This window comes from Drosophila melanogaster, chromosome 3R, assembly GCF_000001215.4.
Source record: "Drosophila melanogaster chromosome 3R".
In the NCBI taxonomy this organism is placed as follows: Eukaryota; Metazoa; Arthropoda; class Insecta; order Diptera; family Drosophilidae; genus Drosophila; species Drosophila melanogaster.
The window spans coordinates 25,769,003-25,792,536 of record NT_033777.3 but is presented as its reverse complement, the minus strand read 5'-3'; the positions used below and the strand labels follow the sequence as shown (position 1 = coordinate 25,792,536).

The 23,534-nt window shown below is 41.9% G+C and overlaps 8 protein-coding genes and 1 long non-coding RNA gene across 13 annotated transcripts; all 9 read left to right on the top strand.

The window, feature by feature from the left end:
• The first annotated feature begins 152 nt into the window (after positions 1–152).
• lncRNA:CR43631 (long non-coding RNA:CR43631) lies at positions 153–895 on the top strand. The gene has a single exon (NR_048490.1). It is a non-coding gene; the product is annotated as a long non-coding RNA:CR43631 (long non-coding RNA).
• A 1,170-nt stretch (positions 896–2,065) lies between these two features.
• Positions 2,066–2,718, top strand: CG31093 (uncharacterized protein). The gene is made up of 2 exons (NM_170243.1): positions 2,066–2,127; positions 2,196–2,718. The coding sequence occupies exons 1-2, from the start codon at positions 2,082–2,084 to the stop codon at positions 2,585–2,587; spliced, it is 438 nt and encodes a 145-aa protein (NP_733122.1). The 5' UTR covers positions 2,066–2,081; the 3' UTR covers positions 2,588–2,718.
• A 363-nt stretch (positions 2,719–3,081) lies between these two features.
• Positions 3,082–4,540, top strand: CG31380 (uncharacterized protein). The gene is made up of 2 exons (NM_170242.2): positions 3,082–4,090; positions 4,215–4,540. The coding sequence occupies exons 1-2, from the start codon at positions 3,085–3,087 to the stop codon at positions 4,424–4,426; spliced, it is 1,218 nt and encodes a 405-aa protein (NP_733121.1). The 5' UTR covers positions 3,082–3,084; the 3' UTR covers positions 4,427–4,540.
• A 698-nt stretch (positions 4,541–5,238) lies between these two features.
• CG4960 (uncharacterized protein) lies at positions 5,239–6,208 on the top strand. 2 transcript variants are annotated; one of them, NM_001300604.1, is made up of 1 exon: positions 5,239–6,208. In NM_001300604.1, exon 1 carries the CDS (start codon positions 5,315–5,317, stop codon positions 5,837–5,839), a length of 525 nt encoding a protein of 174 aa, NP_001287533.1. In that variant the 5' UTR covers positions 5,239–5,314; the 3' UTR covers positions 5,840–6,208. The 2 variants fall into 2 exon arrangements, with proteins under 2 accessions (NP_001287533.1, NP_651429.1); NM_143172.2 differs by having other exon boundaries at positions 5,239–6,003.
• Positions 6,209–14,231: 8,023 nt separating this feature from the next.
• On the top strand, positions 14,232–15,269 carry CG4956 (uncharacterized protein). The gene has a single exon (NM_143171.2). It carries the CDS (start codon positions 14,308–14,310, stop codon positions 15,214–15,216), a length of 909 nt encoding a protein of 302 aa, NP_651428.2. The 5' UTR covers positions 14,232–14,307; the 3' UTR covers positions 15,217–15,269.
• A 69-nt stretch (positions 15,270–15,338) lies between these two features.
• Positions 15,339–16,261, top strand: CG17195 (uncharacterized protein). Its single transcript, NM_143170.2, has one exon. It carries the CDS (start codon positions 15,356–15,358, stop codon positions 16,205–16,207), a length of 852 nt encoding a protein of 283 aa, NP_651427.2. The 5' UTR covers positions 15,339–15,355; the 3' UTR covers positions 16,208–16,261.
• A 38-nt stretch (positions 16,262–16,299) lies between these two features.
• On the top strand, positions 16,300–17,249 carry CG17196 (uncharacterized protein). 3 transcript variants are annotated; one of them, NM_001276046.2, is made up of 2 exons: positions 16,300–16,387; positions 16,457–17,249. In NM_001276046.2, the coding sequence occupies exons 1-2, from the start codon at positions 16,331–16,333 to the stop codon at positions 17,159–17,161; spliced, it is 762 nt and encodes a 253-aa protein (NP_001262975.1). In that variant the 5' UTR covers positions 16,300–16,330; the 3' UTR covers positions 17,162–17,249. The 3 variants fall into 3 exon arrangements, with proteins under 3 accessions (NP_001262975.1, NP_001163735.1, NP_651426.1); NM_001170264.2 differs by having other exon boundaries at positions 16,300–16,426; positions 16,502–17,249; NM_143169.3 differs by having other exon boundaries at positions 16,300–17,249.
• CG17197 (uncharacterized protein) lies at positions 17,168–19,203 on the top strand. Its single transcript, NM_143168.4, has 2 exons — positions 17,168–18,079; positions 18,158–19,203. The coding sequence occupies exons 1-2, from the start codon at positions 17,256–17,258 to the stop codon at positions 18,204–18,206; spliced, it is 873 nt and encodes a 290-aa protein (NP_651425.2). The 5' UTR covers positions 17,168–17,255; the 3' UTR covers positions 18,207–19,203.
• Positions 17,168–19,203, top strand: CG17198 (uncharacterized protein). 2 transcript variants are annotated; one of them, NM_001300603.1, is made up of 2 exons: positions 17,168–18,079; positions 18,158–19,203. In NM_001300603.1, exon 2 carries the CDS (start codon positions 18,206–18,208, stop codon positions 19,103–19,105), a length of 900 nt encoding a protein of 299 aa, NP_001287532.1. In that variant the 5' UTR covers positions 17,168–18,079; positions 18,158–18,205; the 3' UTR covers positions 19,106–19,203. The 2 variants fall into 2 exon arrangements, with proteins under 2 accessions (NP_001287532.1, NP_651424.3); NM_143167.2 differs by lacking the exon at positions 17,168–18,079 and having other exon boundaries at positions 18,138–19,203.
• Positions 19,204–23,534: the final 4,331 nt, after the last annotated feature.

The following is a 23,534-nucleotide window of genomic DNA, read 5'->3' as shown; positions in this document are numbered from 1 at the left end:
TTTTAGAAAATAAGAAACCGTGAATGGTATCATGAGTTGTTTCTAGTTTTACCTCTAGTATTTTTAATCCCAAAAATTTGTTGAGTGCATCAAATGAAAAAGAAACAATAAAAAGTGAGGAACCTGAGGAAAAACTTTGTTAATTTTCGAGCAGCTCACGCAATAAAGCAAGCGCAGGCAGCGCATCACGTGCGCATTTAAGTTGCAAGTTACAACGGCAACGTGCCGCTTCCAAAGATACACAGATACCGCACAACCGGCACAAGTACAAATACACACACACACACACAGCCTAGAGATACTCACTCACACCGGGACAAAAACAGGACTAGTTAGCTCATGTCAGTGTAAATTTTACACACAGGCAAAACCTGATGCCGCATACAAAAACCCAAGGCTCTCCGCTCCTCACCTTTTTGCGGTTTATATTCAAGCGCGCGTGTGCAATAAAAAGATATACACCCATTCGGGTGTATACCCAGCATAACGGAAGTCGAGGCAAGTTTTTGGCATCCACGGCGGATGCAGGACCAGGAGGCGCAAGGCAGGAGGCAGGTGGCTCCACAACGGTTGGTGGCAGTCGGGCAGTGGGAGAACACATAGCTGGCTGCGCTGCATAATCAGGCAAAGGCGACGGCGACAACGACAACATTTATCAAATGAAATGCACGTGCCAAGCGTTTGCCTGGCCCGCTTCCGTGTGGCAACCCGTTCGGATGGGATAAGGTCCTTCGAGGTGCCACAGCTCCGGAACTGGCTTGTGCACGAGGGGCGGCAGAGAAGTTGTGCGAAGCTGCAATATATTCACGGGGTGTTTGTGAAAACTCTCGGGACTTGACAGCATCACTAAATCAAATTAAACACATGAATTTGTTTATGGCAAAGATCTAATAATAAAAATGTATTAATCACATGGGTACAAGACGTCTTAGTAAATATCAATTGTTTGGAGGGAAGAATTATTGAAAATTCAATTTATTTCAAATTCAAACTTATCTATTTAATTTGTCTCCCCTCGATCTGAAAGTATATATTTTCTTGCTTATGTATGCTCATTTATTGTATGAGTATTTATTATCAAAATCAGCTGTCAAGTGCACTGTATTTCCGTAATTATAAATGAGCAAACTTTCTGGCTTTGGTTTCTTTTTAGTGAATTAAATGAGAGGTGATATGGCTATGAATGGGTAAATTGTTTTTTGTTAAAGTTTTTCACCGTACGCAATATTTAGATTTAGAGAGATTTAAGTTCTACATTTGTAAATTTGTCCTAGAACTGACTTTTATGACGCATACGAACTCGTAAATAACGGAAAGGGATCATAAAATGTCTTTAAAACTCGATTATAATCCCTTCGACAAGCAGCGACGTCTGCCTCCCTTTTTGGCGTTCCTCCAGAAATTGCATTCTGCTGTCGTGGCAGGATCTGCACCTTGCAACCAAGTGGCTGCCACTGTTGCCACTGCTCCTTCAGCTGCTTAAGTGCCATGCATTGAGATTGAGTTGTTTTCCTTGTAGCCACAACCCCACTTCGCATCGAGGCGCATTCCACTCGAGAAAATCGATGATGTCTTGGGTGCTTTTGTTTTTGCAGCCGCACTGCAACTTGAAAATGTTTTGATAAACTATCTCTCTGGCTATGCAAAGAAGGGAAAAGTGCAGGAAAATTGAATAAAAAGACGGTAGCGGCAACTTTAATCTGCAACAAATGCAGCAACAATGCCAATGCCACTAGCAGCAGCCGTAGCAGTTGTCAAAACGTTGCTGGGGAATGGAGGCAACAAACTTTTTGGCCAACTGTCGAAAAACAAGCGAGATAAAATTGGTAAAACAATTGTCAATGCGTCAATTTGAATGGATTCCAGATACAGCAGAAGATGCAGCCTCAGAAGATAAAAACATCAACAAAAACAAGTGTCGAAAGTTTGGCCAAGAAACTTTACCAAGGCAATGCACAAAAATGGTCTAAGTATAGAACGATTCTGTAAACCTAATTTGGATGAAAGTAGTCCTTGAACCAAAAATCTGTAAATACATCGACAAAACAGTGTGAGCTCTTCAACTGGCAACAATTTACAATATGAACTGCATATTTCTTATGTGCTCCCTGCTTGGCATCTCTTTCGGTAAGTGGTCTTGAGCACTTTAATTAACCCTCCACAAACCCAACTCAAACCCTAACTAATCCGAGTAGCTATAGTGATCGAGGCCAACTGTCTGCGGGGTACAGGCCACATGTGGCAGCAGAAGCCACCCACCAGCACAAACAGTTGCAATCGACCGTTATCTCTGGCTAGAAATGGAACATCAATGGGAAAACGAGCAACGTCTGCAGTCGACATTCCAGTAGCTACAATGGGAGCACCAGGTCCGGAGGTTGAAGCAACCTTAGCTGCTCCTCCTGCGGTGTTTCTGGCCAACTACGTCTATGAGTGCGCCATTCGTCGCACTGCAAACAGTTGCAGCAGACCACCAGGGTCGGAGCCGGAATCGAAGCCGGAACTTGAATCCGGACCGGAGGTGCCTAAGCCCCGAACTGTGACACTGGCAGCCGGCGAACTGGAAGGGTTCGGGCCAACTGAGTGAAAGGGGTTTTGCATGCGATTAGACCAGCTGATGGGACGGGTGATGTTAGCCCGGTTTTTTACATATATATACACTGGCATATATTTCGTACGGCAATAAAGTTAGGCAAAACAAGTTGGGAAACTCGTGAGATTAGTTTAGGTATGTTCTTTTAACGGAATAGCTAAAGTTTCGATACTAATTTGTTAATGGATAACCTCGAGATTGGCTTTCTGGCACTTGCCATTGAACTGGGCTTTTTCAAAGCGGTATGGCTATAACTAAATCAATCCCCATCTGTGTTTTCCAAGCAAACATCTGTTTGCATTTATGAGTTTTTTTTTTTTAAACCGAAAATATAAACAAAGTGACTGTAATCGCAGTCACAGAAAGTGTGCTTATATTGCGATAAGACATGCAATTATTATTCAGTTGTAAACTGAAAGCTTTTGAGTTATCAGTGGCTGCTGCTAATCTGTGTAGCTAAGTTTAACAATTTTAGTCTGATTAGGGCAGTCATGGCAGCTTGGCTCACAGCTGAATACCTGGAAGCGGCACTGCGTCGGTATTACCAGAACAACGAACTTCGAGTGGAATCGATGGTTATAAATCCCGCTTTAGGGAAAGGAGAAAACTATGGTGCTATCCTAACACGCATACACCTTGTGTACAGCAGCATAGTCGAGGAACATCTGATTGCCAAGACTGTTCTAGAGTATGAAGACGCGGAGACGAAAATGAAGAAAGCCCCATATGATATTTACAATCGGGAACTGGAGATTTACGAGCAAGTGTTACCAAAATTGCAGGAACTAGCCGGCGAGCAACTATGTCCTAAAATACTACACATCGATCGTCAAAGAGGAGCACTCATAATGGAAGATCTGAGCTACAAGGGATTTGTGATGGCCCCGAGACTTCAGAGATTGGATGAGCAGCATGTGAGTTTGGTTCTTAGGAAGTTGGCCAAAATGCAGGCAGCATCAGCGGTTTTGGAGAACAATCTTTTGGAAAATAACTTCTCTCTCACTGAATACGATAAAGGCTTCTTCAATAGGTATACAGAAAGCTTTAGTGCCTACTTTCTGGGCTGCCTCAAGTCCTGTGCCAATTACCTTAAAACTCAGGCGGGTTATGAACACCACGCAAAACTATTAGACGAACTGGCTCCCTATTATATGGGACTAGGACTCCGCTGTTTTAAGCAAGAGCAAACGCACATTAATGTCCTTACCCACGGCGACTTGTGGACAAACAACATGATGTTCAAATACGAGGCGGGCGTGCCGAGCGATGTCCTTCTGATTGACTTTCAGTACGCCTTCTGGGGTTCGCCCACCCTGGACATCCATCATCTGCTCAACACGTCGGCTGTGGAGCAAGTGCGGAGTGAGCTGCAAATGAAGATGAGAGGTGTCTATCACGATGTCTTCGTGGGGGAGCTGCAGAGACTTGGCTTCAAAGGTCAAAGGTTGCCCAGTCGAAAGCAGTTTCACCTGGAGTCAGAGCAAAAACGATTTTACGGTGGGTAAACTTAATTTCTAAGAGATTAGCAAATGAATATGCAAACAAAATATATATACTTCCAAGTCTTTCGTACTTTTTTTTTTTTTTGAAATAAATAAAGTGATAATCTATATTCCTTAAGCCGTTCATTGTGGCCTGCTGCTGCTACCTGTGCTGCTAAACACCGATGAAACTGATGCGGATTTCGCCGCCCTACTTTCGGATCAGCCGCGTGGAATGGATATGAAAAGGCGGCTGTATCTCAACCCTGGCATCCAGGACTCTATTAAGCAAATGGTGAAGCATTTCGAGCTGGAAGGGCTCCTGGATCCGTGGCAATACGAAGGCCTCTGAAGCTGGTGGAAGCGGATTTTCCGCTTTTTTCATAAACTCCCCCATTAGACATTTCAATTAGACGAGCTAATAAACATAAAACATGGCAGCCACAGCCGCAGGCATTTTAAAGCCAGCCGTCAGAGGCTTTTGAATTATGAACCGAGTTGGTACTCGTGGAAAAATATAAGGAGAAAAAGGCCGAAACGAAAATACATTCAGTTGGCCTAGACAAAAGCGCAACACATTTAGCTGCTGCGAAATGGAAAAATGGAAGGTCGGAGGCGACGAATGGAAGGGCGAGGATAGTTACACACATTTTTTTGAATTGTTTAGCATTTTGAATGAGTGAATGAATGGAAGCCATGCAAAGCTGTGAGTGCGTGTCTGCCGCAGAAAATGAGTCTGAAAAGAAATGGAAAATGTGAATTTTGATGTGGATAAACGAAAAGTCGGACTAAATGGGGTATTCTGCGCGTGCTCCTGGCCTTTGCTTAATTAAAACTTTGGCGCGAAATGGTGGGCCAAGCTGTTGGAAAATCACCAAATTATGACGTGTCTGCCGCTGGCGTTGCTTTATTCACAACTGCATTAAAGCTGAGTGCAATTAGGCTAAGCTATGCCATTTAGCCCGGCCTGCGCCAAAAACTAGGCAACCGTTTATTATACTTAATGGAGGAAGAGGAAAAACAGAGGTAATTTCTATAAGAAAAAAAAGAACGGAGCTGATTCAAAAATATAAATTTTTAAATTTTCTATACAAGATACCATTTTGCGGCTTTTACCTTAATTTAAGGTCGTTTTTGTAATGCAAACAAAAAAAAAATCGACTGGCATTTAGAAAGCCGGCGGCGTTACACAATTTTGATTGACAATTAGATACATACATTAAATTCTCATTTGTGCAAAATGGCCGCCCAGGTAAGTCAGGTGCAGCGGTTCTTCAACGGCTACAAGCAGGACATTAACCGATCACTGCGCGATGCGTCCAAGCCGTGGACCAAAGCCTTTGATAGCCTGGAAGAGAAGACCGGTGTGGAGAGGGTGAATATTTTCGTGGGTAGTATTTTGTTTTGCGCTTTCTACCTGGTCTTTGGCTGGTGCGCTCAGCTATTGTGCAACATCATTGGGGTTCTTTACCCTGCTTACATTTCCATCCATGGCATCGAGTCCAGTACGAAGCAGGACGACATCAGGTGGCTGATCTACTGGGTCACTTTTGGCATCTTCACTGTGATTGAATTCTATCCAAGTCTGCTAACTTCGATGATTCCCTTCTACTGGCTGTTGAAGTGTACTTTCCTCATCTGGTGCATGCTGCCCACCGAACGGAATGGTTCTACCCTTATCTACCACAAGCTGGTCCGACCATACTTCCTGAAGCTTCACGATCCCGTCGACATGATGTCCGCTGGAGTGCCAAAGGACGACTAGGACAAACATTTGCGTTAACTCCATGCATTTGGTTTACGGTCTGCAAAACAACCTCACCTCGTATCGGATACATTTCGCAATAAATTTTAATGATGTATTCATTTTGTTGTTGGAAGGAGCACCAGTGGTCGCTGAATCCTAAAAAATCTATCCTGGTTAAAGGTAAAAATGAAATCTCACCACTTGCGCGGCTGCTTTTGTGGACTCGAATTTAAACTCGAAGAGGTATTCCGGCTCAGAACGGCACTTCCATCCTTTAAGTGACATTCGAAAAGAAATTATATATTTTGGAAGTTTCACAGTGATAATGTATGGGGAAAATCTGAATAAAAGTCTAGAAAGTCTATGCCTAATGCAAGCCATTTACCGATTGTGTGCCATTTTGTAGGTGTGCTTGTGTGTGTGTACCTCCTTGTGTGTATGAGTTTGATATCTCACTGAGAGACGTCCTCGAATGCGAAATAAATGTTGCGCGTAAAAAGCATCCCGATGCCACACATATTTTGTCGCTGCTCATTGTTCTTTTTCCGGTTCTTACTCGAGTCAATTTCAGCTTTTTTTTATGTGCCAGTGCATGTTTGTCAAATATATTTACAGAATAATAAACATGCTGGAAAAATGGCAAGTTATGCAACTCGAAAGAATGCATCAATAACATTTGAAATATTTTACATTGCGTTATAATAATTTTTAATAAATATTGTTTTGCATATTTTGAACTTATCACTTAAATTGCTTTCAATATTTTATTCGCTTACATGAATACTCACTTGAAAAAGGTGCAAATATGGTTTATATTTAATGGAACCGTGAGTACTAACTGGATAGCATAGTTTTTTCACTATTGCCTTTAGTTAAATTTTGCAATGTGTAATGTTTTTTTTAAATGAAAATACGAGCTTGTTGCATTTTCCTCACTTTAAAATGCCAGCATGTAAACATGCTGAATTTTTTATAGAAACTGTTTTTACGTTTAACCCATGAGCTTTATGTGATATCATTTTTACGTACGATTGCATTATCCTGACTGGCAGAGTGGGAATTTTGTATTTACCTTGTTTAATTGTATTTTTGCTGAAATGACAAGTTCAGGCTGAAAAACTTTCTATGCCAGAGAGCCAAAATTTGATTCTAGCCATTCCATAGATTAAAACTTTGGTTTGCCCTGAGCACAACTGGGGAAAAAAGAAACAAAATGAAAATCAAAGTTTGCTTGCCGCTGGAGGGGTGGAGTGAAAATATTAAAATTGCTGTCCAGCCATGGCCAGGATTTATTTTCTTAATCCAAATAATGTCAAAAAGCCACAAACAGGCGACAGCCACATAAAACAACTTAGCAAATGAGCACACACACACACACACTCGCATGAGGGGAAAACCCGAAGAAAAATGTAATTTATTGTTATTACGAAAATAAATAAGAAAGGCAAGAGCACAGCAAGCACCGAAATGAATCTGTGGGCTGGAGGAGGCGTGGCCACGCCCACCTCGCACACAAATACACATAAACACACACCCAGATTCATGTGGCAATGCTGCAATGCTGAAATTGTGGCAAATAAAAGCGAAGAAATTAAGCAACTGACCGCTGGCAAATAAACCTGAAAAAACTGGAACACAGACGAAGAAAAAGCACAAGAAATGGCAAAGGCAGCCATTTTATATGTCATTACATTGTAAATAAAGTATTGTTTATTTCTGGACGTATTTGTGCGTGTGTGCGTATGTTTAGTGAACTATAACAAGTGGATTTATGTGAAGTCGAACTTGTGCCAATACCACATTTACTTAATAACCCAGCAGCCAAACTCAGGTCAGGATTTATTTGTCACCGGTTGGGCGGAAAACAACTTATTTGGTATTAGCAAACTGATTTTTCGAATTTCGGGGAAGTAGCTTTTAATCCAATCAACTCGATACCACACACAGAAAGTCAGAAAAAAGGACAGTGGCAAATATTTTTCCACAAATTGCATAACTTCATCAGTTGCAATTTCAACCGCTTGGAACATTGTAATTCATATTTAGCTTACAACTTCCCCCTGCCGCTCTGTACAGCAAGACCGGAAAATTTCAATTTATCTGCATCCAGCTCAGCCATCGAGTTGATTTCGCCCGGCCGGACAACCCTTCGGGTCAAGTGTGAGTAATTACCGCAGTTAGGCCGATCCGGCCGAAAGGAACCTGAGCAGGCAAATGAAATTTCCATGAGTCCAAGAGCCAAGCTTTAAAAATAGCTGCCTCCAGGGGAAAATGGGAAAAGCGCTTGTTTTCCCATGTATTTTCTGCTGCTCAGTTGAGCATGTGCTCTGCGTAAGTGTGTGTGTGAGCAGGAGGTCAGGCAACACTTGACTAAACATTTTCATTTCGGCCAAGGGTGGCCAGAAGTCAATGAATTTTGCCACATGGCGTATGCTTGATGTTGCGTGTTGTGTTTTTCTGGCCCCAAATGATTTCATTAAGTGCGAACAACAACACGCTGCGAAATCAATAAATCGAATTTCCAATGCTTCGAATATCAATACCAGTATATATAGTAAAAGACGCATTTCTAATTAAGATTTACGTTTAGAACCATTTGATTTCTTCAAAGATGTTAAAGTATATTATAGAAATTTAATACTACCCAAACACGCCTATGAAGTTTAATTGCCATGAAAATCGAATTATCATTTTAATTATAATCAAATATTGTTGAAGCAATAAGTGATTTTCCCATGCCGGACAAAGTCAAAAGTTGTGACCTCTTGAGGGAAAGGGCGGCGTCAATGACACACGGAATGCGACATACATTTCGAGCAAAAATGTAATTTATTCAGTGCTGGAAGCTGAAAGCTGAAGCCGAAACAAAGACACTGCCACGCCCCAACAAAGCCCACATAATGAAAGACAAACAAAGCATTCTTTTAGGCGCCGCTGCAGCTGTTTGACATGGATAGCTGTCTTCGGCTGTGTCCGTGTCTCTGGGCGTGTCAAAGTTCAAAGGACGTGGCGTAAGAATTAAAACGGATTAGTTGAGCAACGATACAGGGAACGACCAGCCAACGGCCCCGATCCATCATCTTGGCACCAAGGGGTTAATGTCCTAATTGCATTAACGGTGTGCGTCCAAGTCTCGAGCTAAATCCATTTTCCAGACAGTTATTGAGAACTTATTAGCCTGCAGGCCAGGAAAGTTGTGTAACCAGCAAGGACACTTCGATATAACATGTAAGTAAGTCTACATTTTGTCAATCGAGTGGAATTTAGATTAATTTGATATTTACTAAATAAATGGCTACTGAATCCAATTGCTCTATTTAAAATGGATTTTAATTGCTGCCAGATATCTGCAGGATATAATTAGAAAATGTGAAATGGCTGTAGAATTAATAATTGAAATGCCTATATTGGTTTACAATCGCTGTAACAAGTATGCCACCTGAAGGAACTCTAAGAGCACTGGTCAGTAAACAAATTCCTTCAAAGAGAAGAATTTCTTTTTCTCTCAGAGAGAGAGAGAGAGAGAGAGAGAGAGAGAGAGTTAGAGAGAGCGTATGTGTTTTTCCATTCTCACTGGTTCTCTCTGCAAAAAAGCTTAGTCTTACAGCTTTTAGCTCTCTCCGCTCAAAGGATGCTGGGCAGAAAGGGCTCAAGCTCTGGCCGCATGAGTCCTGTCATTGAGTCCTTATTGAGTTAAGCACTCTTCACACTTGATATCCTTTGGCATTGCTATGCGTTGTTGTGTGTGTGCTATCCCACTTCGCTTAAATTTCATTTTCCTATGTCTTCAGCATTAGCCAGCACATTCATTCTATCTTTGCCAACAATTTTGTTTTTGTTGCCACTTCATTTTGGCCCAATGAGAGCAAAAAGAACCTTCACAGCCCGTTTGCCTTTGTTTTTTATCTTGCTGTTTGCCCTGCCTTGGATTACCCGTTTGCCTTCTGCACCTTATCTCTGCCCCTTTATTTTTTGCTCATCTCTTGGATCTGTTTTTGTTTTTATTGAACAGCGCTTTCATTGTTTGATTTTTGTCAACGCTTCCCTGGCTGGGCTTCACTTTGCTTACATAAGTGCTGGTTCTTTGGTCCTGCTAACTTGGCCAAGATGGTTTCGCTCGAGGATTGTGTGCCATTTGTTTCTGTATCCTGCGTGTTTGATTCTTTTTTTCTTGTTATTTGGCTTAGCCAGTGGCCATTGTTCATTTCTCGGTTAGTTGGTCTTTTACTTGCCTGGCTTAGTTATCCTGCCAAATGATTTTAGCCGTCTTTAGCCGGGTTTATCATTTCAATTAGTCAGAGAGCATTGCTTAAAGTGCTTTGCCTGTCCTGCTAGTCCTGCCGACTTAATCCACGTGCTAATGCCTTGCGTTTGAATTATTAGGGTAATATTTAATTGACATTTTCCGAGTTCAAAGTCAGGGTAGCTACTTTATTATTTCTACCTAGGCTTAGCTGCTCAACGTGCCGGGACTTTGTTGTGTCGCCATTGATACGCTAATTACCAGCGATAATTTATCAAACACTGCGCACACATGCTCACACGTTCGCCAAACTGCTAAAAATTCAGCTGCAGTGGCAAAAATTGCTACTTAATTATCGCATCCTTTGTGCCACACCCATCCCTTCCCTCTGCAATCCTGCGCCATCCATCCTTGGCTCATCCTCGTCGTCAATGTCACGACTGCATGCCGTCGTTTTCCCCTCAATTGGGGTAACTTTACAATTAACTACTAATTGCTCATACGCCACGTTGCCCGGATAGAACAAAGTCAGGTGTGCGTGGCGGCAGCCGTTTCTCCTCCCCTTCCCACCCCTTGTATTTTTCTTTGCACGCCTTTTCCTCTAATTATCCGCGTTGTCACCCACCTGACAGCGTTGTTGTTGTCGACATCGCTGTCTGGCATTTACTGAATTAAGTTTTAAATTTTTATTAAATGCCTTAGCGCATTTTTCGTCCCCGGCATTCATCTACTGTAATTAGTTTTTAATTGCTTTTCAGTAAGAGTAGCGCGGATGCGAGACTACGACCCAAACGTAAATAGTTCACGACTCTTTTAAGGATTTTCCCATCTCGGCCATTTTCACAAGTTTTATGCGCCATCCAGCTGGGGCAAAGTCAATCAGCAATTGGGTCTGATCCACATTCACATAAACGGCTTGTTCGGAAAATGCCATGAAAAATATGCGAACAAAAAAATGAAAATATCCCCCAGCAGACGAAGGCTGCTGGGATAAAAAGGAAAGTAATCACAAAACTTTCGCAATAAATCTATGAAAATAATGAAAAACCCAAAGTGCTAGCCGGCATTCTCCCTCACTATTAGGTTTTCAATATTTCACACATATGGGAAGATGTCAATATGGATATATATAGGTGGCCCAAGAGGTCAGGACGACAGTAAAACACTCTCAGTTCAGGACTAACAAAAAGGGGCGATGATTGGATAGAAATAAGGATATGCATAGAATTATTATTTTAATTATTTATAAGTGATCTAACGTTGTTATGGATAATTATACTGACTCCTGTTCAATACCATTTTGGGCTTAATTAAATTGTGAATAGTAGAAAAGCATTTGCTGCAGACTCTTCTGTCGCAACTCTAATTTATCAGTTTACAAGTATTTTGCATGCTAATATTCAATCACTGAAGTCCGTATTAATCAAACCAGAGCTCAAATTCCTATAATTTGTATGCGTGTAAACAAATTATGCTCTGCCAACTTTTGGTATCAGGTAGCTTTAATCACATAAGGTAAATACTTTACGCCCACAGAGTATCAATCATCAGACATTGTATCCGAAAAGGTCCTGCACACAAACACAGGCCATGTTCGTTCCAATTTTTGCACACAAGCACGCTATGCTGCCACCAAACCCAAACTCACCTCATGCAAATTGCAAACACATGTCGAAGGCGCAAAACATTGACATGCAAAATGAAAAATTTATGAAAACGAAAATGAAACAACAACATGAGCAGCGAAAAATATGTCGCGACCGGCTACAAAAACGAAGTAACCCAAAAAAAAAAAAAAAAAAAAATAATAATAAATAAAACATATTTTGCAAAGGCGAAATGAAAAAAAGTAAAATTTTCGTTTCGTTTACGTGAAACTTCCAACTCATTTCGCCCAAATGACAAGCCATTTTGTGTGGCAAGTGCCAAATATTTTACATGCCATACAGGCACACATATTTTGGCACCGAGGCAACTCAACAAAATGGAGTTCTCGTAGAAAAGCATCCACTGCGAACGAGCAGAACAGCTGGCTCGCTTTTGCGAAATCACTCATACGCAACGTTGCCGCCGAGCATTGAACAGCTTCAATTGCCGTTTGATGGTTCATTACAATTTTGCTTGCTGCATTGGCTCGGAGCAATCGAGCACAATAAATCGAGACCAGGTGCCAACCGAGCATTCTGATGCAATATCTTCAGAGCAGCATAAAGGTTTTTGGGCAGAAAGCATCCCATTTGCCAGGGGCACATATGTTAATTTAATGTTTTGCCGCAAGCTTAGATAAATAGCAAAATAAATTAAAGTGTGCAACCTGGCCTGCACAGTAATTGCTGAGTATGGTTGAGACTGAAAGGGATCTTAACCTAAAAAAAGAATATTCTCAACGTAGAATAATATTAATGGCATACCTGGCACACGTGCGCCAGTACTTACAATCATTACTTATCCTGAAATGGCAAAACATTAAATGGAGTACTAAGAAGGCAATTCTATAAGCTTGTGACATTCGAAATTGCTCAGATTTTGTGTTCCTGCTAAAATTTTGAATCCTCTGTAAGTTAATTCCTCTGAGTATAAAGTGAATGGGAGCACTAGTATATTATTCAGTACAATCATAGTCATTTTTTTTAGCTAAACAATATTTTAATTGCAACGTCATAAAAAATATACTCAACATTGTTCATACCACGCGGTATTTCCCCGTCGATTATATGTGGATAGACACACTTTCATCTGGCTTTTCACGCAGGTGCTTTCCTGGCTTGAGACACGCACATATCTAATTTTACACATTTTCCAAACTCAATTACATTCCAAGAAGTCGCGCCGTGAGATCTGGCAGATATGGGCTAATGGGGGAAAGTTATGTGGGTTGCCCCTACCAGGTAATTGCTTGCAAATTACACAGTAATACTCCCGACCTTCCCAGGGAAATAAAAACGAGGGGAGACAAAATGTGCAAACTCCTAACTGCGAAAAACTTTGCGGCACAGCTGTCTGTAGTTGAGAGTCTCCGCTCGTAATGAAATCAAACAAAGACACCGAATGCGAGCTGACTGCCATGGGGGCAAAGCATCTTAAATTAGCAGCAAAACTCGGCAATTATGCGAGAACTTGGCCAAAAGCAGTTGCCAACTCCGCAAGCCATTCTCATTTTTTGTATGCCCCTCCACCTACACCAAGCAAATGCTAATGACTCGTAGTGCCCACAGAAAGTCAAAGAAAGAGCTAAGCGAAAGTGGGGGAAAGTCAAGCCACAGGTTGACTGACAAACACATCGACGGCGCCGAGTGGCTGCCGGAAATGGCTGCGTCGAATAGCAGCACAAAATGGCTGTTTGTTTGCTTCCGGTCTAGGCCAAAGACGGCAAACACATTTAGCCACGAAGTGAGGAAAGTCCCGCCCCGCCCCATCGTACATATTTTATGCAAACGAAAAGCAAACTGCCACTCTACTTTACGGCAAAAAGAAAAACCACCTCAATAGGTGTGCCATACACCTCAGTGAACTTAAAATGAAAAACCGCGTCCTCACCAGCTTTCCCACCCGACCAGGCCACATTCAAAATGCTTAGTTCATATTAATAATTCATAAAAATTTATGCGAAATAGACAACATTCGTTCCTGCGGTCTAAACCTGGCCGACAGCTGCCATTTTGCGGTCGCTGGGCTGATGAAGTCGACTTAACCCAGCTGTTTCCTACATGTATTTGATATGCATTCCTCGTTGTTTTTATTCTGCTCTTTGTTTATACAACATACAGCTGCTGCAAAATACCATATTTTGCCATGCTGATGCCCTTTTTCCCTCCATTGTTTTTTTTATTTCAATTTATTTTCTGCTTATAAGCTTGCTTTATAAGCAAGGTTTTGCCTATACTGCTTTGAAAATGAAGTAAAAATTTGAGAAACTTTTAGGTGAAAACATTCCATAAGCCAAATCTTTTGAATTGTAGAATTCACTTAGAAGCGCCACTTAAATAAAAATTTTCTGCCTTCACAAATGACGCCAGCAATTATAAAACGTAATTTCGCAATAATCCGCTTAAAAAGGAAAAGAAATTGAATTTGAAACCACCCACCAAAGTACACATACATACAATGCCAGATTTTTACAATTCAGTGGGTGATGCGATTATGTCAGTTAGATACATATTTCCAAATCAAGGCAGTTCTGGTGCCCAAAGTCTATTAAAAATAATTTATTTGATAAATTTAACAATACGTCTGTCATTTATAAATGCTTCGATTTCGAGTTTTATTAAGATCTACTTGCGGTTGGAGTAGAAGAATGTGTTTTCGAGCCGAGGAAGGGTTTCATCGTCACTTTCAACTACATCGCATAAAAGTTATGGGCCTACTTCATCCGTTTTGTGCAATATTTTTACTCTGTCTGATTGGATTGCTGTTTGTCTATGAATTATGCTACGTTTTGCCGCAAATAACTGATCCCCATGGTATATGGCACAAATTGTGTTGGTTTATGGGAATTTATACAGTCATCAATATATTGGGCAACTGGTGGCTCGGCTGTATGACCAATACCTCAGTCGATAGCTTAGTTCTGGAAAGACAGTATCCTGTGGCAGGTGAGGCTCACCTGTGGCACTACTGCTCCACATGCCAAAAGCTGGTGCCACCGAGGTCCTGGCACTGTAGTTTGTGCAACATTTGCATTCTGAAGCGGGATCACCACTGCACCTTCTTTGCCAGTTGCATTGGCCATAAAAATCAGAGGTATTTCCTTGCCTTCTTGTTTCACCTGAGCTTTGGCAGCGGACAGGCGCTCGTCTACAATGGCATTTTGAATTGGACAAACAAGGCCTTTTTGGTCGTCGATCCTTTGTTGCTAATGTTCCAGGATACAACCCAAGATGCTGATTTCAAATGGAAGTACACAATCGCCAACCTTTTCAAACTGAATTTATTTCTTTTTGGCGTCCCCCTCTTCATGTTCGTCTTTCAAATGATAATGGTATATCGGAATAGTACATGCTATAAGATGCTCGATCGCAGCTATGATGTTGGTTGGAGAAGAAATTTTGATATGGTCTTGGGAAAACGGCGCTTCTGGATTTTTTTCTCTCCAACGATCTCAAGTCCTCTTCCTACCGATGGCACTCAGTGGTTCCAGAAGCAGACAGTGTAAATTTTGTTTGTAAAAACTTTGAATATAAGATAGCGAATAAATTCTATTATAATATGTCGGGTTGGCGTTTCTTCTTCTGTGATGTAAATGTTTCTATTTAGTCTATAATTTACAACAGAAGTTTTCAAAATCCTAAAAAATGTGCTACGTGAATAGATTTTGCCATTACTTTGCCAATCGCTACCCGAAGAACTTTGTGAGGATAGTGCATCCACTTTCGATAGTTTTCGTCCTGTGCAGCACAGCTTTCTTCTTCTCACTGCAGATGTTTTACATTGCGCCCAAAGTGTTTGGCGACATTGCTTACAAGCTCTACTGGATATTGGTCACCTTCATAACGCACAACATACTTGGTAACATGCTGGCCTGCTATATGACTAGCTCATCGGTAAACACCTTGTCCAAGGACTCCCGATGCCCGAATCCAGAGGATGAGCCCCTGTGGCACTATTGCGAATCGTGTAAAAAGCTGAGATCGCCACGATCCTGGCACTGCGTTTTGTGCAACACCTGCATTTTGAGACGGGACCACCACTGTATATTCACGGGCACTTGCATTGGACACAATAATCAACGCTTTTTCTTCTGGTTCACATTTTATTTAACGCTCGGCTTAGTCACAAGCTTTGCAACATTTTGTATGTTTATCCTGCAGAATGGCGGTAACTTCATGAGTCTCTCGTCTGTGATTTTTAATTTAATAACTAGGACTTTTTTCCAAAATTATACTGGCAATACTTTTGAGACCATTGCCTTCCTCTTGAATATAAGCGCCAGCTATATGCCTGCCTTTATGTTGGCATATCAAATGCAGATTTTAAGCCAAAACTCTACCTACTATAATATTTTTGATTGCACCTACGATCTGGGTTTCCGAAAGAACTGCCAGACAATAATGGGCCAACGAGGACTTTGGACTTTTATATCGCCCTTGCTGAAGAGTCCTTTGCCCCATGACGGTGCACATTGGCAGATGAAGCAGTCTCACTAAATTAATAGACGTATTACTAAATTATTGAAAAATATATATCGATTTTAACAAGCCAATCATAACTTATTTTCATCTAATGTCAAGTTGTGGAAAATACGGTGTTGTATTCAAAATCCTACAATCATGTGTATCGTAAATGATTGGTGCCGCGAATATGCCAATCTCTATCCTAAGAAGGCCGTGAGCATAGGACATCCTTTGTCAGTGATTTTTTTACTGGTGAGCACGGTTTTTTTCTTCACGCTGCAGGTCTTTTATGTGGCCCCCGATGTGCATGATGGTTTTATGTATAAGTTCTTTGTGATATCAGCGATTTTTACAACATACAATATCCTGGGAAACTTGCTGGCCTGCTACCGTACAAGCTCAGCAGTGAAAAGTCTGCCTCAGGAGCGGCAAATTCCGAAACCGGGAACGGAGCACCTGTGGCATTATTGCGATATCTGTCAGAAACTGATGCCTCCACGATCCTGGCACTGTGCACTGTGTAAATGCTGCATTTTGAAGCGAGACCACCACTGCATCTTCGCAGCCACTTGCATCGGACACAATAATCACCGATATTTCTTCTGGCTTACATTCTATTTGGCATTTGGGATTTTCATGAGCATGGCAACCCTATTTGTTGATGTGGGAAGGAGCTTTTATCTTTTGCACAGAATGAAGGCTGGTTTTGGAAACACAGTAAAATCTTTAAGTTACTTTCGGTACGTGTGCTTGATTCTCAATATATTTGCCCTCGGATTCCCTGCCCTCATGTTGAGATTTCAAGTGCAGATTCTAAAGTTAAACTCAACGTACTATCAAATTTCCAGTCGCCATCACGATTTGGGTTTCCGAAATAACTGCCAGCTTATTATGGGTCAGCGAGGACTCTGGACTTTTATATCTCCCTCGCTGAGAAGTCCTTTGCCGCATGATGGAACTCACTGGAAAATTAAGCAATGTTTTTAAAGAAAATTTTTACGTAATGCTTAACTCGTCAACATCAAATCAGAAAACACAAGCTTACACTCTGAATTATATATAATTTTAAAATCGGAAAATTATGTGTTTGATATGGGCCTGCACCAAGTACTTGGCGCGTCGAAATCCAAAGATATTCGTTCGAATCTCCCATCCGACCGCAGTACTATTCGTAATCGTGACAACGATCTTTTTTGTGGTCCTGCAAATGTTTTACGTGGTACCCCAATTGTTTGATGTTCAAGGATTCATGTACAAGCTCGGCTGGCTAGTGGCAATCTTTATAACATATAATATCTTTGGCAATATGCTTGCGTGTCATATCACAAGCACTTCGGTGGAGAGCCTGCCAAAGGATCGGCAAATTCCGGAGCCGGAAGAGGAGCACCAGTGGCATTACTGCGATGTTTGTGAAAAACTAATGCCTCCAAGATCCTGGCACTGTATATTGTGCAAGTGCTGCATTCTGAAGCGGGACCGCCACTGCATTTTCACTGCCAGTTGCGTCGGACACAATAATCAGAGATACTTTTTCTGGTTCACCCTCTTCATGGCTTTGGGAACTGGTGTGGCCTTGGCTACCCATATTATTGCCACCCTAAAGTATTTTAGCTATTCGGACCTGATATTCCTAAATATCCCTAGGGATAACTTACCTCCATTTTGGCTGGTCATCACTCTTATACTAAACACCTACGTATTTGCAGCCCCTGTATCTTCGGTGCTTATGCAATTATCTGTACTTAAAAATAATGGCACTTTGCATAAGTTTTACAGTGATACCTACGATCTGGGCTTGTGGGAGAATTTCAAGCTGATTTTGGGCGGAAAAGGCTTTTGGACTTTCCTCTCACCCACCGTTAAGAGTCCTCTGCCCCATGATGGTGCCCAGTGGAAGATCAAACGGTACGACATCAGCAAGTTTAAAAATTTTAACTATATTGAAACTGACATGATATACCACCTTTTGTATTTTAATCATAGTGTTCAGCATCATTCACCAAAATTACAGTTTCTCCGTGTATCCGATTGATGAAAATTTCTCATGTATTTGTACAGCTTCGGGGCATCATGCAATCACAAGTTCAAATGCAGACCATCAACATCCCAAGACGCGTGGGGGCCATCAAATCCTGGACAGATATCATGGGAGTATCCATAAATGTCTGCATAATCTTGTTTTTCTACTTCTTCGAAGCTTTCTACGTAATGCCACAGTTTTTGGGATTGTTTGGACAGGCGGTTCATTTTTTAGTCACCACTTGGATTGTCTACAATATTCTGGAAAACTTAAGGCTGTGCGTCACGACGTTGAACACTGTGGACTCTTTGCCGCCGCAAATGCAGCAGCCAATGAAAGGTGAAGAGCACCTGTGGCATTTTTGCAAAATATGCCAAAGGAATGTACCGCCAAGGTCCTGGCACTGCAACATCTGTGATGCGTGCATTCTGAAACGCGATCACCACTGCAATTTTGTGGGCAACTGCGTGGGACACAATAATCAGCGATATTTCATATGGTTCTCATTTTACGCGGCCATCGGTAGCGCAGTGGCCTTATTTGATAACTTCATGTTGGCCCATAAGCACGGTGTTGGATTTTTTGATTTAGTCAAAGCCAATTACATTATTTTTAATGCTTACATGAATCCTGGTAGAAAAGAATTAGTGATATTCTATCGAATAGTCAGTGTCTTAGGTGTCAACATATTCGCCGTTCTCTTTCCAGCAGCACTGTTTTGCACCCAAGTAGTGACGGTCATCAAAAACTCAGTAATGCACGATTATTCTGATCGAACCTATGACCTTGGATTAGGGAATAATTTGACCCTGATCCTGGGAAGTCGGCGATTATGGACTTGCCTATCGCCAAATATCAAAAGTCCCCTGCCCCACAATGGCACCCGATGGAAATCGAAGCGTGCCGTCTAGTCCAAATTTGATATCATCTATCTATTCTTGACCATTAAGATTATATTCTATTTCCGTTATGTTGTATTTGTCGCTAAATAAAGAATGTAATAGACTATAAATAACACGGACAATTTTCTTAGTTCAAAAATAAACGTGTAAAGGTGTACAGTGACTTTATATCTATGTATAAAAATTGAATGCAGACAAAACACAAAACAAAAACAATTCGCCTAGATAGAAGTCCTTAATTCAAGCCATAAACGCCCTACATTTGCATATCTCTCCGCCCACGAAAATTGCTGAGAAGTACATCCTGCCCAACGAAATCAACCTCAAATCTGTCCATGGCTTGTGACACCTTCTGCCGCAAGTCGAAAACACTTGTCAAGTGTCGAAAAAAGCTGAAATCCGTTTTGAAAAATGAAAGCGGCTAGAACAACAGCTCGGTCGGTATAGACAATTCATGGGAGTCCAGGGGGCTGGGAAATGGTAGAATTAATGACGGCGCATGCCAGTGACATGCCCCAAAACATGGAATCAAAGTCCATGAGTGGGCGTTTCCGTGTTTCGGTGCATGAAAAATGTTCGAGGTGCGAAATCTGCTGCGAGGTCTAAACAACATAATTGCCAAATAAAAAAGTCGCCGCCGGCTCAAACCGCCTGACCATTAATCAAAACTGGCTGAAAAATGAACAAAACCATTCGAGAGGAGCCATGGAACAGATGCCTTTGGCCGTGAGCGGGATTCCCGCCCGGGGTCCACTGAGAAATGGCATTGTCAACACTTTTTGGCCAATCGGAAAAGGCGGTGATTCTCCGTTAGCGACATTTGTTCCGGCAATCGCTTATTGCGACGGTCATATCTAAGTTCACGATTCCGATTCTCATTCCGCCTTCGCCTCCTGCGGACAACTGATGTCTGATGACCTCTGATTCCTGATTGCAGCGCTCTCAATTGAGCAACTTCCTCCCAAAAAAATAAAACTAGTAGGGCAGGAGAAAAATAACAGCTGATACGTGTGCCTGGCCTTAAAGATCTAACCAAGACCGCAAAGCAGTTTACCACACAATTCTGAAGTCCGGTAATCATACGCCGCATTGTCTACAGACCAAGAGTGGGAATTTCAGGAGTGGAGCCAGTCCTGGCATCTGTTGTGGATATTTGAATGTGCCGTCAACAAGGTCCATGGAATACGTTGGCATTTCAGCAAGCGGAATGGGTTCAGATATTCGATGTGGGTTTGGGGAACTTTAACTGCGGGCCCAACTCCAATAGAGAAATGGAACTAAGTCCTTTGGTCCTCAGACACAGATAGCAACCACTGCCAGAAGCCGGGTTGGCCGACTGTATCCTGTCCCTCAACACAAACGCTAAAACTCATCATAGTCCTGTGTGCAGGACTAAAATTTACCGCTAGGCATTTGCCAACAACGTGCGAGTGCTCAAAGGACAAAGGGGTTTTTTTTAGGTTGGGGTTGGTGTGAGTAAAGCTGGAATGACACAGGATCATGGGGGTCATTGTAATCATAACGGCGTCTCTCCTCGCAAAAGAAGACTTTCCCAAAGTCTGCTAAAGGGTGCCTTAAATACTCGCTGCATAAGCAATTCTAAACAATTTCTTATGGAAATTAAATCATTTCAGCCCTGACCAGTAACAATTTTAATCCCATGTTCGCCGAATTTTTGGCAGTCCAGCGAAAGCAATCGAGTGAAGCGATTTTTTTCTGCAGATTTCGCAAAGAATTTTCTCTGCTCGCTGAGACGTTGGCTTCGCTGCCGCTGCTCTGCCACGGATCTGATTTCTCTCTGCTCTTCCGCTGCTTTTCCTCTGCTTTTCTGCTGCTTTTCCCCTGTTTTTCCTTTTGCTTTTCCGCTGCTTTTTTGGATGATGGACAAATGGCATTGCCAAGTGAGCAACTAAGCAGCGACAGTTTTTATGATTTTTCGGTTGGGACGCGTTTTCCTTTTGTTTGTTTTGCAATTATTTCCCCTGCCGGTAAAAGTGGACTCTAATGTTACTATAGCCGTCTCTTTCACTGCTGCCTTTGATGTTAACTCACCCCAATTTTCCACAGTGCTACAATTGTCGCATTCTTTGTTATTCTCTGGACGGGGGCATACGAATGAGTTTTTCATATTTTCTTTGAAATTCGAGAACTTGTGTTTGGTGGCATTTCCAACATTTGCATACATTTCATGTGGCTTGCACTTAGTTTCATGTACAAAGTACATATATGTTTCACTGCTTCTCTGGGTCTTTGGGTAATTTCATTTGCACGAAGTGGCTCACCTATTGCCATTCAGTATTTCTTGCCTTTATTTGCATTTTCCTGTGCCGTGACCCCTTGATATTATTCCTTCCACCCATTTATTTGCCCGACACTTCACACGATGCCACTTTCCCATTTCACAGTTTCCACATTCCACTTTCCACCACCCCCTCGCACGTACGCACATTCAGTTTCCCACCCCCTTTGTGCTTCTCTTTGCGGTCATTTAACTGATGTTTCTATCTCGTCCAGACTTCCTTTGTCTCCGTCTCGCTTTCTCCATTGCCCCATCTCACTTGCTCTTGGCCTGCGGCTTTTTCCCGGGCAGCAAACGGCAAATGCTGAAATCGTGCGAAAAATTAAATAAATGACCAGCTCGATTTGCCCATTGCCATTTCGGATCGGGTTCGCCTTTATTTCCATCTTATTTATGGCTTTAATGTGCTATAATTCTGCATTGATTTCCATTTACCTTTGAAATTTATAGCCCAAGGGCACCTGAGCAGATTTAGCTGCTTGAATATTTGATATTTTCTTTAAGGAGGGTATCAATCGAAGCTTGGCCCCATTTCATTTATGACTTTATTGGCTAAATTCCGAGACCCGCTGAATATTGAAATGGATTTGATCACATGAATGGTTTATTTTAGGTAAAAGGTACCAGACATTCGATAGTTTCGACTTTTCCACATATACATACATACGTTGCCATTTCCTTATCCCTTTCGCACTTTTCAAGCATCTCGTTTTGCATTCAGAAGCAAATTGGCCAACAACCTTGCAGCTTGTAGTCCGAAATTGCCTTTCATTGCGTCAATTCCATCAGCAATTTCCGCGCCAATTAAAAAATTGTTGCAACTGGCCGTTTTCGTTTTCTGGCCCTTGGCATTATTCGCCACTTTTCCATGCCGAGCACGCACTGAATTGGGCGGAGAAATGGTGGGAAAATTCCAAAAGGGTGGGCGGAAAATGCGTGGGTGGTGCGATTTTCAGGCGAGGAATTGCGAATGAGCTTCATCGGGATCGCCGTTCTTTCTTTTTGTTGTTCATCATAAATAAATACTGTTAATTTTTCAATTGTTCGCTTGGGCGCTTAACGCCCCCCGCTTTCCCGCCCTCGTTTTCCCGCCCCTCACCAACAACAACGAGACACGTGCAATGCCATGCACATAATGGAGGCTTTCCCCGGAAAAATTCTGCTTGCAAAATCCGATTCACCATATGCCGGAGTCAAAATATGTGCTGTCCGGAAGTTTTGGGCTACGTGGTGACGGAGATTGACAGACGAGACAATCACTACACTAAAGTAACTCTACTAAATATTAAAAAAATGTTTTTTTTTTTCAAAAAGGCAAAGAAATAATATAAATAATAAATCCTTATTGTTGCCTTAGACGTTTTCTATGTGAATTAAGCTGAGTTATACATAAAAAATGAAATGAAAATATTTTTTTTTTATAAATGCTGTTTTGTTTAAAAATAAAAATTAATTATAAAGCGCGAATATTAACAATAACTTTCTATAACATGAGTATAGAAATATTAAACAATTCGTTCTGTGTATGAGCAATAAAGTTGACAGTTTTCCATCAGACGGCGACGTGACAGCTTGGAGAAGGAAAAGAGCTGAGGGCCAAGGATCGAGGAGCCCGAATTGCGGAGGAGGACGGCGGAAGAAGTCCCGGAGGGCACGTGGTGTTGTCTGGACGACGGAAAAGTTGGAACCGGCGTCGCAACCGGATATAAAGCAGTTTTGGCTGTTTGCTGGAATGTCCTGTCCTAATATGCAATATACAATATCCAAATATGCCACACACGCACACACATACACATGCCAGCAACAGCTGTCACACTGGGAGGTTGATCTCCTTCTCGCGCTTATCGCTCCAGAACGGAACTTGATGAGCAAAAGCCATTTTAATTTTAAACGCTCCCGCCTCGACTTAATATAAATCTGTCAGCCATGACAAGGCACATCTGTCAGTTCCCCCCACCAATTGGAATGCCTAATCGAAGTAAATTGAATCACATAAACGCGGCAATGCGCCCGAAGGATCTAGAAAACAGGATAGGGAGCAGCGACCTTATCGAGGTCCTTGTGCGCACAGGAAGTGAAAGCTGTTCGGTTGAAAGGGAATGGGTCAATGATTAGCCTTCGGCTAAAGTGACACGCTGA

Bases quoted from the DNA above. Each gene is read 5' to 3' on its own strand.
- CG17196 (NM_143169.3), top strand. From the start codon at position 16,331: ATGTGTATCGTAAATGATTGGTGCCGCGAATATGCCAATCTCTATCCT.
- CG17195 (NM_143170.2), top strand. From the start codon at position 15,356: ATGTGCTACGTGAATAGATTTTGCCATTACTTTGCCAATCGCTACCCG.
- CG31380 (NM_170242.2), top strand. From the start codon at position 3,085: ATGGCAGCTTGGCTCACAGCTGAATACCTGGAAGCGGCACTGCGTCGG. The intron at 4,091-4,214 runs GTGGGTAAACTT...ATATTCCTTAAG, and splicing joins AGAGCAAAAACGATTTTACG to CCGTTCATTGTGGCCTGCTG.
- CG4956 (NM_143171.2), top strand. From the start codon at position 14,308: ATGCTTCGATTTCGAGTTTTATTAAGATCTACTTGCGGTTGGAGTAGA.
- CG4960 (NM_001300604.1), top strand. From the start codon at position 5,315: ATGGCCGCCCAGGTAAGTCAGGTGCAGCGGTTCTTCAACGGCTACAAG.
- CG31093 (NM_170243.1), top strand. From the start codon at position 2,082: ATGAACTGCATATTTCTTATGTGCTCCCTGCTTGGCATCTCTTTCG. The intron at 2,128-2,195 runs GTAAGTGGTCTT...TAATCCGAGTAG, and splicing joins CCTGCTTGGCATCTCTTTCG to CTATAGTGATCGAGGCCAAC.